Source organism: Antechinus flavipes, chromosome 5 (genome assembly GCF_016432865.1).
Source record: "Antechinus flavipes isolate AdamAnt ecotype Samford, QLD, Australia chromosome 5, AdamAnt_v2, whole genome shotgun sequence".
NCBI classification, from domain to species: Eukaryota; Metazoa; Chordata; class Mammalia; order Dasyuromorphia; family Dasyuridae; genus Antechinus; species Antechinus flavipes.
Window position 1 is genome coordinate 203,206,854 of NC_067402.1, and position 14,927 is coordinate 203,221,780.

At 33.0% G+C, this 14,927-nt stretch overlaps 1 protein-coding gene across 1 annotated transcript in view; it reads right to left on the reverse strand.

The window, feature by feature from the left end:
- SYT10 (synaptotagmin 10) overlaps window positions 1-14,927 on the reverse strand; it is an 85,155-nt gene that overhangs the window by 17,305 nt on the left and 52,923 nt on the right. The window contains exon 4 of the mRNA XM_052000190.1: window positions 1,980-2,100. Within this exon, the coding sequence (XP_051856150.1) occupies window positions 1,980-2,100 (121 nt within the window). The remainder of the gene's footprint in view (window positions 1-1,979; window positions 2,101-14,927) is intronic.

Consider the following 14,927-nt stretch of genomic DNA (forward strand, 5'->3'; position numbering starts at 1 on the left):
GTTTGAGGACCCCTGCATCTGCATAGTCAGTAGATATTAAAACAGTTGATTCTATCCTCTGATGTTTAACCTTTCATTCCCAGAAAGGTGTGGGACTTCATGTGGGGATGAAAGGATATTTTCTTTTTCTTCCCAACACTTGTAGTTTTGATGCCTTTAAACCCAGCTGCTTCCTAGATGAGCCTAATAGTGATCTTCTTCTGCTTGATTTTTTGTGGAGTGAATCCCTAAACTCCTGTATTCCTTAATCATTGCCAAGCTTACTATGGGATTTACCCCCTACAGATACTACAATGACCACCAATAAGTAGGAGAATACAACTCCTAGCCTGAATTGCCAGAAGACATAAATCAAATGAGATAATAAATAGAAAGTACCTTGCAAATCTTAAAGCATTATATAATTTTATTACATGATAGGATATAATTATAATAAATATAATTATCTATAATTAATATAATTATTATAAAATAGAAAAATAATTATCAAAGAAAATCTTCCTTTATTATCAAAGAGGACCAATAATATCATGAGGTGGTCTTAACTCACTACATAAATTGGTCATTTTCTCATTCTCTTCCAGAGTCATCAAATTTCAGTAGCATGACAAAAAATCAGAAAGGATGACAATGCTCCAAGCTTTAAGTGCTTCATGGTGCTTGCTTCAGCTGCCTCCATGACCACCCCTTGGTGGAAATCTTCACATGTTTGGGTAGGGACCCCCCAAACTCATTGATGGGTTTGAACACTGTTGGTTACTCTCAAGCTGGTCTAGCCTATCTGCCGAGATGATTTTATTGGGTGTGCCCACTGCCCATGATATATCTTCATGGGGACACAGATAAGAGTTGGGTGACAGGTAGAATTCAAAGAAAGTGGATAAGCAACCTGAAAAGTCATAGCAGAGGTGCTAGTTCTCATACTGGAGGTTGAGGTATCCTCATTCTATTAAAAGCTAAGTATAATGTAAAGGAGATAAATCTCATAAGGTGTTTCACTGTTTTTAGGCATCTGCTTCCAAGAAAAGCATAAAATAGTTATTGTTACTGTTTCAAATTTAAATTTTTGTCAAGAAGTGCTTATAAACATTTGTGTTATATAAGTTGCTTTTGTATGGAAGAAATGCATAGTTGTTTTATACCTCAAAACTTTACACTGAGTGATTTTCTATTCCCTTTTGGGGAAATCCCAGACATAAACCAAACAGAATAGGGCTCTCAAGTGGGACATAATGAGAAAAAGCCTCTATAAAGCTGTTTTAGGAATGAGCTTGGTCTGCAAGTATGGGTCCAGAGTTGAGAGTACCCTTTGAGGGAGAAAAAGGTCCAGCAGTAGATTGGGCTATCCAAAGTAGAAAAGACCAGAAGAAAGATGCCATCACAACAGGTTCAACATCCCTCTTTTTTAGGAGTTAGACTCTCCTCCAATTAACCTAATTCATGTAGATGTGTCTAGAGCTTGGGAAGCTTCAACAGGGAAACAGTGAGTACCCTCGCCTCCTGAGCTAGCAATGGTTCCATTGTTACCTTAAACTTTTTCTCAAGTAGTTTATATCTGGGAGAGTACCATAATGCTTTGTTCAAATTTTTGTACTTGAGACTAGCTGCTAAGTTGGTTCATCAGCATACTATGAGAATTAATGAGTCAGTATCCATAAAATAGAATGCCTCTTATAAAAGAAATTATGTAAATATAAATGATGATGTATGATGATGAAAAAACATGCACACAGTTTCAAAGACAAAACAAAAATAGTAGCTCTGGAAATACAGAACCATAGACCTGAAGTGGATCTTATATAGATGGCTTCCATTTTAAACAAAATTTAAAATTCATAATTCAATTTTCAATTTCACTTCTTTTATTCTGCTTCAGGAAAAGAATATGTACTTCATAGAATGATAACTAATTATATAGACCAGTGGCATGTTTTACTTTGAAGCAGGAATCTTGATGTAATAATTAGATGTGTACATACCTGATGAACCTGTGATATCCATTGCCTTGAGATTTCTGCACTTGATGACTGTTAATGTCATTCGTCCAGCCGTAGGTAAATAACAAAGGGAAAACATGATTTCACCCAGATCTATGCTTTCCTAGAAAATAAAATACTGTTATAATTTTTTTCAAACATATCAATGCTTGAAACATCTAATACTAGGAAAAAATAAAATAATTGAATGGACTTTTTCTTACATATCCACATCATTTAAAACTGCTTTAATTAGCAGTACTAGGAATTTATTCAAAAGATTTATTCTGCCCAGGGCTAGTGAAAGTAATCATCCAGAAGTAGAAGATATGAAAAGTAATTTAGTTACTATATTATCATCAAGTTTTCATCTCAGAATTGATTAGGTTTTCTTAATATCTAAAAGTAAAACTATCAACAAAAGAACTCAATAAACACACACACACACATATGCTATACACTACAATTTAAATCAAATGGACTAAATAAAAACAAAATTAGAATTCATCAGAAGTACATTTTGATTATATAATCTTATAATTATACAAAATATGTAATTACATAACTTAATATAGGTATTAGAGATACTTTTGTAATATAAAAATTATATATTCTATCCAATAGGTTTAAAAGTCTATTTCTATAATAGAGAATTACACTGTAATTTTATTATTAATTTAAAATATATGATTTGACAATTGCTATTAACAATATGAATTAAATAAACATAGAAGGAAAAAAGGCCAATGTCTTATCCTCAAAGTGTTAGCTTTAAATGAAGAAGAATCAGACTAGTAAATGTCAGACAAAGAAGGAAAATACTTTTGTCCTGTTATTTTCCAGGATGCCTTGAAGATTTGTCATCTTTGGAGCTATTTTTTTCTATTCCTTTTAAAAATATAGTTTGAAATTAATGTATATATATAATTATAGTTTATTTTTCTCTGTATCACTTCAGATAGGAGTTTTCTATGTTTTCTTGTATGCTACATGATTATCATTTTAAGGGAATAATTTACTCATCTCTTTTCAAATATACATGAATACCAGATATTTCCATTTTGTTAAATATAAATATGTAAGTCATGAGTATTTTGGACACATAATTCCCTTTTGTGATGTTTTGTGATACAGTGCTAACAATGCAATGACCAGTTTCAATTTTATATTTTGTAAAAAATGTTTTTAATATGCTAATGGTTATACAGGAAATATACTAGAATTACTTTGATTTTTCATTTATTTGTTATTAGGATATTTGAGTATCTTTCTTACATAGTTATTAAAATTTATATTTTTCTTTTGTAAATTTATGTTCATTAATACATTTTTTTCCTGATGTTTATCCAGGAAAAAAACAGACTTTAAGGTGTTATTTCCCTTTGTATATGGAGGCAGAGTATGACTTTCAAATCAATGCTTCTGTAGAAAATTATTTTTCTGTAAACAAAATTAATTTTTGCATGCATTTATAATCTTTCTCCCTCTATTCCTCTTTTAAGAGACCACGCCCCCAATTGATCAAAAAGGAAAAAAAAAAAGATAAAGTTCATGTTTGAAAATATGTGACTCCTTATTTTAAGTTCCTTTCTCTTTGGCTGTAGATGAGGGTCAGGTTTCATCTGCAGCCTTATGACTTTGGTTTATTATTATGCTGATCAGAGTTTTTCAAAGTTGTTTTTCTTTATGATGCTGTTTTTGTATAAATTTATCTCCTGGTTTTCCTTACTTCACTTCCAAGTAATTCATAAAGGTCTTCTCAGCTTTATTTCAGTCTGCTTATTTTATAACTTTTTATGGCACAATATCATTTAGTACATTCATCTGCTTACAATCCCCATTTAGGGACTATTGCCTTAGTTCCCAATTTTGGGCTAACACAATAAGAAAAAAAGAAATGAGACCAAAAAAGTGCCTTTTTAAAAAAAACAAGTCAAAATAAATCATTGAAAAAGGAATCAATGTGGGAGGGGAAGACCCTTAGGATTTCTGGGCAAAACAATAAACATTATTATGTACATTCACTCTGAGGCAATCAGGACCAAAACAAAATTCAAATAGGCTTGGCCTAAGACCTTTTGTTGGTCAAATAGTGTTTTGGGTTTATTGCATAGTCCTTAAGAAATCTATCCTGTGACCACCAAGATGGAATGGAGGGACGTAGGAAGGAAGGGGGAGTAAGGAAGGAATAATACAAAGATGGAAGGAAGGGAGAAAAGGGGAAGAGGGAAGGAATAATACAGAGAGAAGAAGGAAGGGAGGGAGAGAAGAAGGAAGAAAAAAAGGAAGGAAGGGAGGCAGGGAAGGAGAGAGAGAAGAAAGAAAGGAGGAAGGAGAGAAGGAGGGAAAGAAGGAAGTAAAGTAGGAAGCTATATTATTGCTTGGACCTCAATGGGGCAGCTCCTACTCACAGAGGTTATTGTTTGTCCTTCATTCTTACAGACCAGTATGACATCAGGGAAGTGATATTAATGACATGCAAGTGAATTGGATTTGAGTGAATAAAGTCTGTGCAATTTTTCTAAAATTTTTAATTTCAAATTTTCTCTCTCCTTCCCTAAATATTCCCCTTCTTCACAAAGCAAGTGATTTGATAAGGATTACATATGGGTGGTCATGCAAAACATTTCCATCTTTGTTATGCTGCAAAAGAAAATACAGACCAAAAAAAAAAATCCAAAGCAAGAATAATAATGTTATAAATAAGATTCAGTCGGCATTCAGATTCCATCGCTTTTTTTTCCTGGAGGTGAGTATTTTTCATAAAAGTCCTTTGGTTCTGTCTTGGACCATTTTATTATAGAGAATAGGCAATTTATTCCCAGTTGATCATCATACAATATTTCTATTTATTGTGTACAGTGTTCTCCAGATTCTACTCATGTCATATTGTATCAGTTCATATAAATCTTCCCAGTTTTTCTCATAATTTTTTATAGCAAAATTGTATTCAATAACAATCATGCACCACAATGTATTCAGACATTCCCCAAATGATCATCCCATCAATTTGCAATTCTTCGCTACCACAAAAGAGCTGTTATAAATATTTTGTACCCATAGATTCTTTTCCTTTGATCTTTTGGGGTACAGATCTAATAGTAGTATTGATGGATCAAAGGGCACGCACAGTTTTATAGCTCTTTTGGAATCGTTGCAAAAATCACTCCAAAATGGTTGGAATAGTTTACAATTTCACCAATTAGTATCTCAGTTTTTCCACGTTCCTTCCAAAATTTGCCATTTTTATTTTCTGTCAAATTAACCAGTCTGACAGGTTTTAATTTATATTTCTCCAATCAATTTTAAAGCATTTTTTCATATAAATAGTTTAATTTTTTCTTCTGAAACTGCCTATTCATATCTTTGACCACTTATCAAATTAGGGATAATAACCTAACAAGGAAATAGAAGGGGAAAGGATTAGAGGAAGGAAGGTGTATGGGGGGAAGTGGTAGGTAAGGGTGAGATATCTAAAAGAGAGGGCAGATTAAGGAAGGCAGGGGTCAGAAACAAAACAGAGTTTTAAGGAAGGGCAGGATAAACAGAAAGAAAGAATAAAAAGAAACAAGAAAATGGAATAATCGTGTCTCTGAATGTGAACGGTATGAGTTCAACCAATAAAACAGAAATAAACAGCAGAGTGAATCAGAAACCCAAATCCAACAATATGTTGTTTACAAGAGACATATTTATTACAGAAAGATATATGCAGAGTTAAAATAAAGGTCTAGAACATTTAGTAAAATTAAAAAAAGATAAGGAATACATTCAAAACAAAAGCAAAAAGAGACTTCATTAAAAGGGATACTCAGAAATGACATTATACTAATAGGTACCATAGAAAATTAAGTAATATCAAAAAAATTTACAGCATTTTTCTCTAATAAAGGCCTTAATTCTCAAACATATATTGAGTATATAATTGAGTCAAATTTATAAAATAAGAGCCATTCTCCAATTGATAACTGGTCAAAGGATATAAACAGGCAGTTTTCAGAAGAAGAAATCAAAACTATCTATAGTCATATATAAATATTCTCTAAATCACTACTGATTAGAAAAAAGTAAATGAAAACAACACTGAAGTACCACTTCACACTTATCAGAAATGACAAATGCTGAAATAGTTGATGGAAAAATGTGAATACTAATGAATAGTTGGTGGACTACTGACCTGGCCCAATAATTCTCAAGAACTATTTAGAACTATACCAAAAAGCTATAAAACTGTGCATATATTTTGATGTAGCACTATCACTAAGCCTGTATCCCAGTGATATCAAAGAAAAAGAAAAAGGATATTTATGTATAAAGATATTTATAGTAGTTCTTTCTGTGATGGCAAAGAATTGGAAATAGAGGGGATACCCATTGACTAGGAAATGGCCAAACTAGTTGTAACAAATGACAGTAGTGGACTACTATTGTACTTTAAGAAATGACAATGGCATGGGATTTAGAAAAAACATGGCAAGACCGATAAGTCTTAAGTGAGAAGAATCAGGAGATCACTCGTCAGCAATAAAAAACTTGACTACTCTATCAATACAATGATCCAAGACAATTCTGATGCACTCATGATGAAAAATACCATCTACCTCCATAAAGACAATTGATGAACTCTGAGTTCAAATTGAAGTATAATTTTCTCACTTTGTTCATTTTTTTAAAAATATAGCTAAAATGGTAATATGTTTTGCATGACTTCACAAGTATAATTGGGTGGAAATGGAGCCAGGATAATACTGAGTTCCACCCCAAAGGGCTCCAAATCCCTTTAAATAATGATTCTAAACAAATTTTAGAGCATCAGAACACATAAAAAGAACATTTTCCAGAGAAGACAAATTAGAAGGTCAGCAGGAAAGGTCTGTGGCACCAAGGTGGGAGAAAAGCTGTTCTAGTGCTGGCTACCCTAGTCCCAGCCCTAGCTTAGTACTCAGAACAAACAAAGCAGACACAGGCACTGAATCTCTGAAACAGTAGCAGCACTGTAAGTTTCTAGACTTCTCAACCCAGATACATCAAAGAAGACTTGGAAAGTCAGCAAGAAAGATCTATCAATAGGATGTGGAGACCTTGAGAAATCAGTAAAGAAGTAGTGGGTGTGGGCCACAGTAATGGCAGCAACTTTTGGAGCTCAGAGTTAAAAGCTGAGTAATAAGCTAAGTAAATGAGCAAACAACAGAAAAAGATTCTGATCATAAAAAGTTACTGTGGTGACAAGAAAGATTAAAATATACACTCAGAAGATAACAAAGTCAAAACTCCTACATTCAAATTCTCCAAGAAAAATTAGAATTGGTCTCACACAATGGAAGAGTTCAAAAGGACTCTGAAAATCAAAGAGGAAAAATTGGGAAGAGAATTGAGAGTGGTACAAAAGAAAATACAGAAAACAAATGAAATGGAGAATGCCCTAAAAAGCAAAATTGGTCAAATGGGAAAGTGGGTATAAAAACTCACTGAGGAAAATAAATTCCTTAAAAATTAGAGTTGAACAAATGGAAGCTAATGACTTTATGAGAAATCAAGAAACAATAAATTAAAAGAATGAAACATAGAAAACAATGTGGGGGCAGCTAGGTGCACAGTGGATAGTGCATCAGCCCTGAAGTCAGGAGGACCTGAGTTCAAAATCTCAAACATTTAGCACTTCCTTGCGTGACCCTGGGCAAGTCACTTAACCCCAATTGCCTCAGTAAAACAACAACAACAACAACAACAATACCCCTTTCCCCCCCCTAAAAAAAGAAAAACAAGGTGAAATATCTTGCTGGAAAACAACAGATCTGGAAATAGATCCAAGAGAAATAATTTTAAAACTATTGGTCTACCTGGAAACTATGATCAAAAAAAGAGTCTAGAAATCATCTTTCACGAAATTATCAAGAAAAATTCTCCTGATATTCTAAAACCAGAGGATAAAATAGAAAGTTAAAAAATCCACCAATCATCTCCTGAGATTACAAAATGAAAACTTCAAGGAATTTAAGAGCCAAATTCTGTAACTTCCAGGTCAGAGAGAAATAGAATAATTCAAGTTTAGTGGAGCCACAGGATAATACAAGATTTTGTATTGTATTTACATTTACATTACATTACATTTACATTACATTAAAGGACCAAAGGGATTAGAATATGATATTCCAGAGAGCAATGGAGAATAATTGCAACAAAGAATCACTTACAAAGCAAAACTGAATATAAATCTTCAGAGAAAAAGAACATTCAATGAAATAGAGGATTTTCAAGCATTTGTGATGAAAAGTTCAGAGCTGAATGGTAAATTCAATTTTCAAATACAGGTCTTAGGAGAAGCATAAAAGGTAATCAGGAAAGGGATATCATAAGGGACTTGATAATGTTTTTCTGTTTACATGCCTACATGGGAGGATGGGAGTTACAAGTATGTAACTCAGAACTTTCATTATTATTGCCATTATGAATATATATAGACAGAAGAAACAGGCATGAGTTGAATATGAAGAAATAATATTTAAAAAATAAAATTAAAGGGTGAGAGAGGAAGATAAGTATAAAGGGTTGAAACTCTGAATAGGTGCATTAGAATCAGACAACCGAGCACAGAAGGCTAATTACTTATTGGACAATACTCTATTAGCATATGCTTGGAAAATGGCCCTTCCCACTATTCTGTGCTGGCTGTATCTTTTGGTGTATACAGATAATTGTAGGAGAGATTAGGGGGTGGAGGAAAACAAGCCAGAGTCACTTTGGAGGAGAACGAGGAGAAGGGAGGTCGGGAGGCAGAGAGCTTGTGGTGGCTTCATCCATTTCCTTTACTTCTCTCCCTAAAGACCAAGGACTTTTGCTGTTCCTGACTCTGGCAGACCCTGGGGTCAACAGGGAACTAACCTGGACTTCATCGATAAGGGAGAATGGGAAAGGGAGAGGTGAAATGGTATAAATTATCTGCCATAAAAGAGACCAAAAAAAGCTTTTATAATGAAAGGGAAGATGGAGAGGGGAAGAAGGTGAACTTTACTCTCATCAGAATTGGGTAAAAGAAGAAATAACATATACACTCAATATGAGTATAGAAATAACATTTTATGCTGCATGAAAGTAGAAAAGGAAGAAAATATAGGAAGGGGCAGAGTGACAGAAGATAGGGCATATTGTGTGAAGGAATAGAATAGAATAAATAGGGAGAGAAATACAATTAGAAATAGGATTTTTGTGAAGAATTTTGAAGCAAGTTTCTCTGATGAAGGGATTATTTCTCACCTGTATAGGAAATTGAGTCAAATTTATTTTTAAAAAATAGCCATTTCCCAATTGATAAATGATCAAAAGATATGAATTATGGCCAAAAGGCTATAAAGTCATGCTTGACTTTTGTTTTTTTTTGGCTGGGGGAGATCTGTATTTTCTTTCACAACATTATTTTCATGGAAATGTTTTGTATAGATTTACATGTACCTTCATAAAGGGGTCTGGGTCTAGGGAGGAAGAGAGAGAATCTAAAACTCAAAAATGTCAAAAAATAAATAATAAATAAATAAATTCAATAATATTTTTAAATGGCTGTTTTACCATAGGTTAAAATTAATGGCAAATTAATGTAATCCTACAGATTGAGTAGACCAAAGAAGAAATCATTTAAAAATCAATAATTTCATTAATGATAATGACATTAGATAACACAATATACCAATATTGATGGGATGTAAACAAAGGTATACTTAGGGGAAAGTTATATTGCTTAACATTTACATCAATATGGAATGTGCCATTCACATCCAGAGATAAATATGTGTTTTTGTGCAACTATATGCCTAAAAAAAATGATAATTTAAAGGAAATGGATCAATATTTATAAAAATATAAATTGCTCAATAAGCAGAAAAGGAAACAGAACACTTTAATAATGATAAATTAGGGGAAAAAAACATTATAGAAGCTATAAATGAGCTCCCTAAGTGAAAAAACATACAAACACACCTAGGGCCAGATGAATTTACTAATGTATGGCTAAAGAGCAGTTCCCTGACATAGCTCCTTTTATTCTAAAACACAGTCCCCACACAATTTCCATACACATTCCTTTGGCACCAGTTTCTCTAGTTACTGCTTTAATGAAGATTTACCCTAGCTTCTTTGCTATGTCCTGGCCTAGCAACAATATAAAGCTCAAGCAAGGTGGATTTCAGGCACTTCACACTTGGTGGACACTCAAAAGAGTTGTTGTAGCCTGATGGTTGGTGGACCAAACAGTTTCCAGAGAGAGATAGGGCAGGGAAGAGGGAAAGAGTGCTTTCAGAGAAGCAAAGATCCCCAGTATTCTTTCTGGATATCCTTATTGCATAAACTTGCTGTGTTAGGATAAAATAACCCTTCCCATTCTTACACCTCTACACATACCAGGGACTAGAGGCTCATGAATGTCTCATTTTGTCCCAACATCAAACCTAAAATAAGATCACATTGGTTTTAGAAATGAGCATACAACTAAGTGAATTCTACTGAATACTTAAAAGACAATTAATTCCAATACTATGTAAACTGTTTGAAATAAATAGGTAAAGAATTCCTCCTATGACATGAATTCCTACCAAAATGCTTCTATGACACAAATATCATCTTGATGCCTAAACCAGGAAGACCAAAACCTGAAATAAGACAGTACTGGCTAAGAGATGAATCTATAGCAGTAAATTTTAAAGAACAATAAATTCTAATATTATGTAAACTATTGGAAAAAAACAGATGAAAAATTCCTTTTATGGCGTATATATAATATTGATACCTAAATCAGAGAGAGCAAAAACAGAGAAAAAAAACTATATGTTAATTTCTCAAATGAATATTGATATAAAAATTTTAAATAAAACACCAACAAGGCAATATCACAAGATCATCACCATATTCTTGACTTAATTTATACCAAGAATGGTTCAATGTTAGGAAAACTATAAGCATATAAGCATAATTGACCACATCAATAACAACAAAAATATCATTTTTATATCAATAGATATAGAAAAAGTTTTTGAAAAAAATATAACACCCCTTCCAACTAAAAACAGTAAGGAGTTTTTCTTAAAATCTTAAATATAGTATATCTAACATCTAAAGCAGAGATTATCTCTAATGGGGATAAACTAGAAGCTTCTCCTATAAAATAAGAATGGCCATGATCAACAATATTGTGTTAATTGTAGCAATGAGACAAGAAAGAAAAATTGAAAGAAAAGTGTAGGAAATGATGAAAGAAAGCTATCATTCTTTGTAATGAGATGATACTATAAAGAATTCTAGAGAATCAAGTAAAATAACTGAAACAACTACCAACTTTAGCAAAGTTGTGAAATATAAAATCCCAATAAGTCATTAGCATTTATTTATATTACCAACAAAACCCAACAAGAAGGAATAGAGAGAAAAAATATATCTACAATAACTGGAGAAAGTATAGAGAAAGAGGAAGAATCTAGTTACCTAAGTTAAAAAGAAAAAAGAGGGGAAAGAATTAAATAAAAAGAAAAAAACTAGAAAGAAAGGAGAACTATTAAACAAAACACCAAAGGTAAAAAGAATAACAAATGGAAGTGGGAGAGTTTAAAGGTGAGGAGAAAAAAGCTAATGAGAACAGAGCCAGCATAAGAAAAGTAAAGTAATTAGATATAACTCCATATTTATGGAAGAAGAGGAGAGAAATCATAACTTTAAAAAATATTATTAGCTACAGATGGAGGAATACATAAATATAACTCATAATTTTAAATATGAATGATAAAATAATCCAACAAAATGAAAAAGAGTGACAGATTGAATAAGCAAACAAAATCTTACAATCTGTTGCTTATTAGAAACACATTTAAAAAACAGATACACAAAACTAGGGAATAAGAAAAAATATTATTCTATATCTACATCAAAAAAGCTGGAGATGTCATAATGCTATCACAGAAAGAAAAAGCAAATACTAAAAAAAGGGATAAACAAGGAAATTACATTATGCTGAAAGGAACCACAGAAAACAGAATAATAATATTTCATTTTTATGCTCCAAATTCCATAGCGCCCAAATTCATCAATGAAACAGTAAATGTAACTGAAATGTACAAAAACCGTAACATATGACAGGATACTTCAATGTTCTTTTCATAATTTTGGCTAAGTCTACAGAAAGATAAACAAAAAGGTAAATACACATTTGAACAAATTGCTAAGGAAACTCGAACTAAAAGACTTATAGAATTTTTTACAGAATATTTATTTCTCAGTACTGTTGAGGTTGGGAAGGGGAACCAGGGTTTCATATTACATCAGTATGACATGGAACTTTCACAAAAACTGACCATGAATTAGGACACAGAGACACAGAAAAAAATGTAAAAAGTTAGAAATATCCTTCAAACACTATAATGCAATTTAAAATGGTCATTTGTTCAGGTGACATAAAGTCTCCTAAAGGGAAACTTAACAATATAAAACTAAGTAAGAAGCAGGTCAAAGAACAAATGAATACAAAGAACCAATGAATAATTATGTGAAATAAAATTATAATAATAAAGCATGCCATAATTTCTGAATTATAGTTAAATCAATCTATTTTTTTGGAGGGGAAATCATAACCTTACAAATAAACATTAACAAAATAGAAAAAGATAACATTTAATGAACTGAATGTACATATAAAAATTAGGAAACCAGCGGATAAACTTTTTTAAAAGCATGTATAAATGATGGAGGTGAAACCTGAAACTGTCCAAACTCTCCTCGGAAAGAGGACCAAAGGGGGAATGACATAAATTGAGATCTTTTGGTGGGACCGGATGTGTATCCCCTTCTGAGGAGGTCCCAGACCCTGGGAAAAACCTGCAAACTCCCAGTTAAGTGGTTTCATTCAACTGGAGATCTTGGTCAATCATCTTCCATTGAATTGCCACAAACAACTCTCAGGGGCTTGAAACTCCCTATTAAATAATCTCTTTCAATTTTAAATTGAATTAAAAATTGGTCTCTCAGGAGTTAGCCCTCCGTGTCCAGGCCAAAGATTAAAGCAAGCCCCAATATATCTAAGGCTACATGCTCAGATATTTTTGCAGATATCCTAAAAGAGGACCTTGCTCAGTATTAAGATATCTTCTTCTCAGTGTTAACCTTTGCTATCTTCCCAACAGGACCTTGCCACTAAGAAGTCTGTCTTCCTAGCAAAGCTGGCTTTTCAATGCCAATAAATCCCTTTTTGTCACACGGATTTCGGGTTTGCAAATTCTTTCTCATTGGACCTGCGCCTCCGATCAGAGGGGATTTCCCACCCCAATTCTTGCATCTCATCACAACTACCACTAACCTCATCATTTGTCCCTCATCTAAAAAAGACAGTAAAAATAGGAGGAGAAATATATAAGCAGTAAACAAAAAACTCCCTTAAAATTATTATAAATAAAATAATAAAAGCTAGAGTCTTAAATAGATGAATACAACTGATAAATCTTTAGGCACTCTAATTTAAAACAAGAAGATAGAAGAGCAAATCAGTAAAATACCTAAAGAGCAAGGTGAAATCCACAACAAAACCAGAAAAAAATAAAAGAAATAGAATATATTGTGCAATTATGTGCTAACAAAAACAAGAACATAAAATAAATACAGGAGTGGCTTCAAATATCTTGCCAGAAGATCAGGCAAGATATTAAAGAATCCAATCACAGAACAGGAAATAGAACTTCTTTTTAAGTACAAAGAAACAAATTCCTGGACATATGTATTTTTTAATGGAATTAAAATTATTTTTTAAATATAAAATATACATGGAAAAGCAGGATGAGAGGGTAAAAAGGAGTATGTAATGGTTCTTAGTCAAGTCTAGGGCTAGCTTCTAGTGAAGAAGAGGGTTTATTATTTATTTATTCTTTAAAAATGAAGAAAGTAAGCAACTTATCAAAATCTCTTTAGGAGACAAATACAGTCCTAATGCCTAAACCATTGAAGGATAAAACATAGAAGGAAAACTATGAACCAAGATCATTAATGAATATTTATTTCAAAATGTGTAAACAAAATCCTTTCTAAAACACTATAGCAATTTATCCAAAAAATCATTCATCATGAATGAATGTTGCATTTATGCTAAGAGTGGAAGAATGCTTCAACAGTAGAAAAACAATCAAGATAAATAAGCACATTAAAATATTCTAGACTACATGATTATCACAGAGGTTTAGAGGGATTGCTTTTAATATCATAAAAAGCATTTAAAGAGGATGAAGAGAAGCCAAGAAATTGTTTGAGCTCTCCCTAATTTCCCCTGGGAACAATGTTAAAATCAAATTTCTAAATGAATTCTGGAGCAACAGACCCCACAAAAAAAATGGAGTGAAACAAATTTCCAGTTTAAGATTTTAGGATTTCAGGAAAGATCTGTCTTATGCGGGCAAAACAGGAGTGTAGTGTAGTACAGATAGTAGTTGGAGCAAGCCAGTCAGAGACTCTTAGCCATAGCACAGATCATCAATCAAGAACCCTTGGTCCTGGCTCAGCAGGCTAGGGGTACAGCAGGATAGCTGTGAAGCCTCCAGCCACAGTACAGAAGGCAAATGGTCAGCACTGAAACCTTGGCACAACAGCTATGATTAGGCTAGGCCACTCCAGTATAGTAGGCAAGCCACAAATACCTCAGGCCCTAGTGCAGGAAGCAAATGACGAGACCACTGGTCTCCAGCACAAAAATCTTGGGACAGTTCCCTCTGTGCTCCAGGAACAGAGCTCGACTTTTACAAAGGAGGAAAAAAAACCAAAAGAGCCATGAGTATGGAAAGCTACTATAGTAATAAGGAAGATTAAAATACAAACATAACTATCAAGGAAAAAAAATACAAGGGCCAGAAAGAAACGATTCAAATATCAGGGAGTCACAATCAGGATTTCACAAAAAATTGGCAGCTACAACATTAAAGGACCTGTGGTCATGGA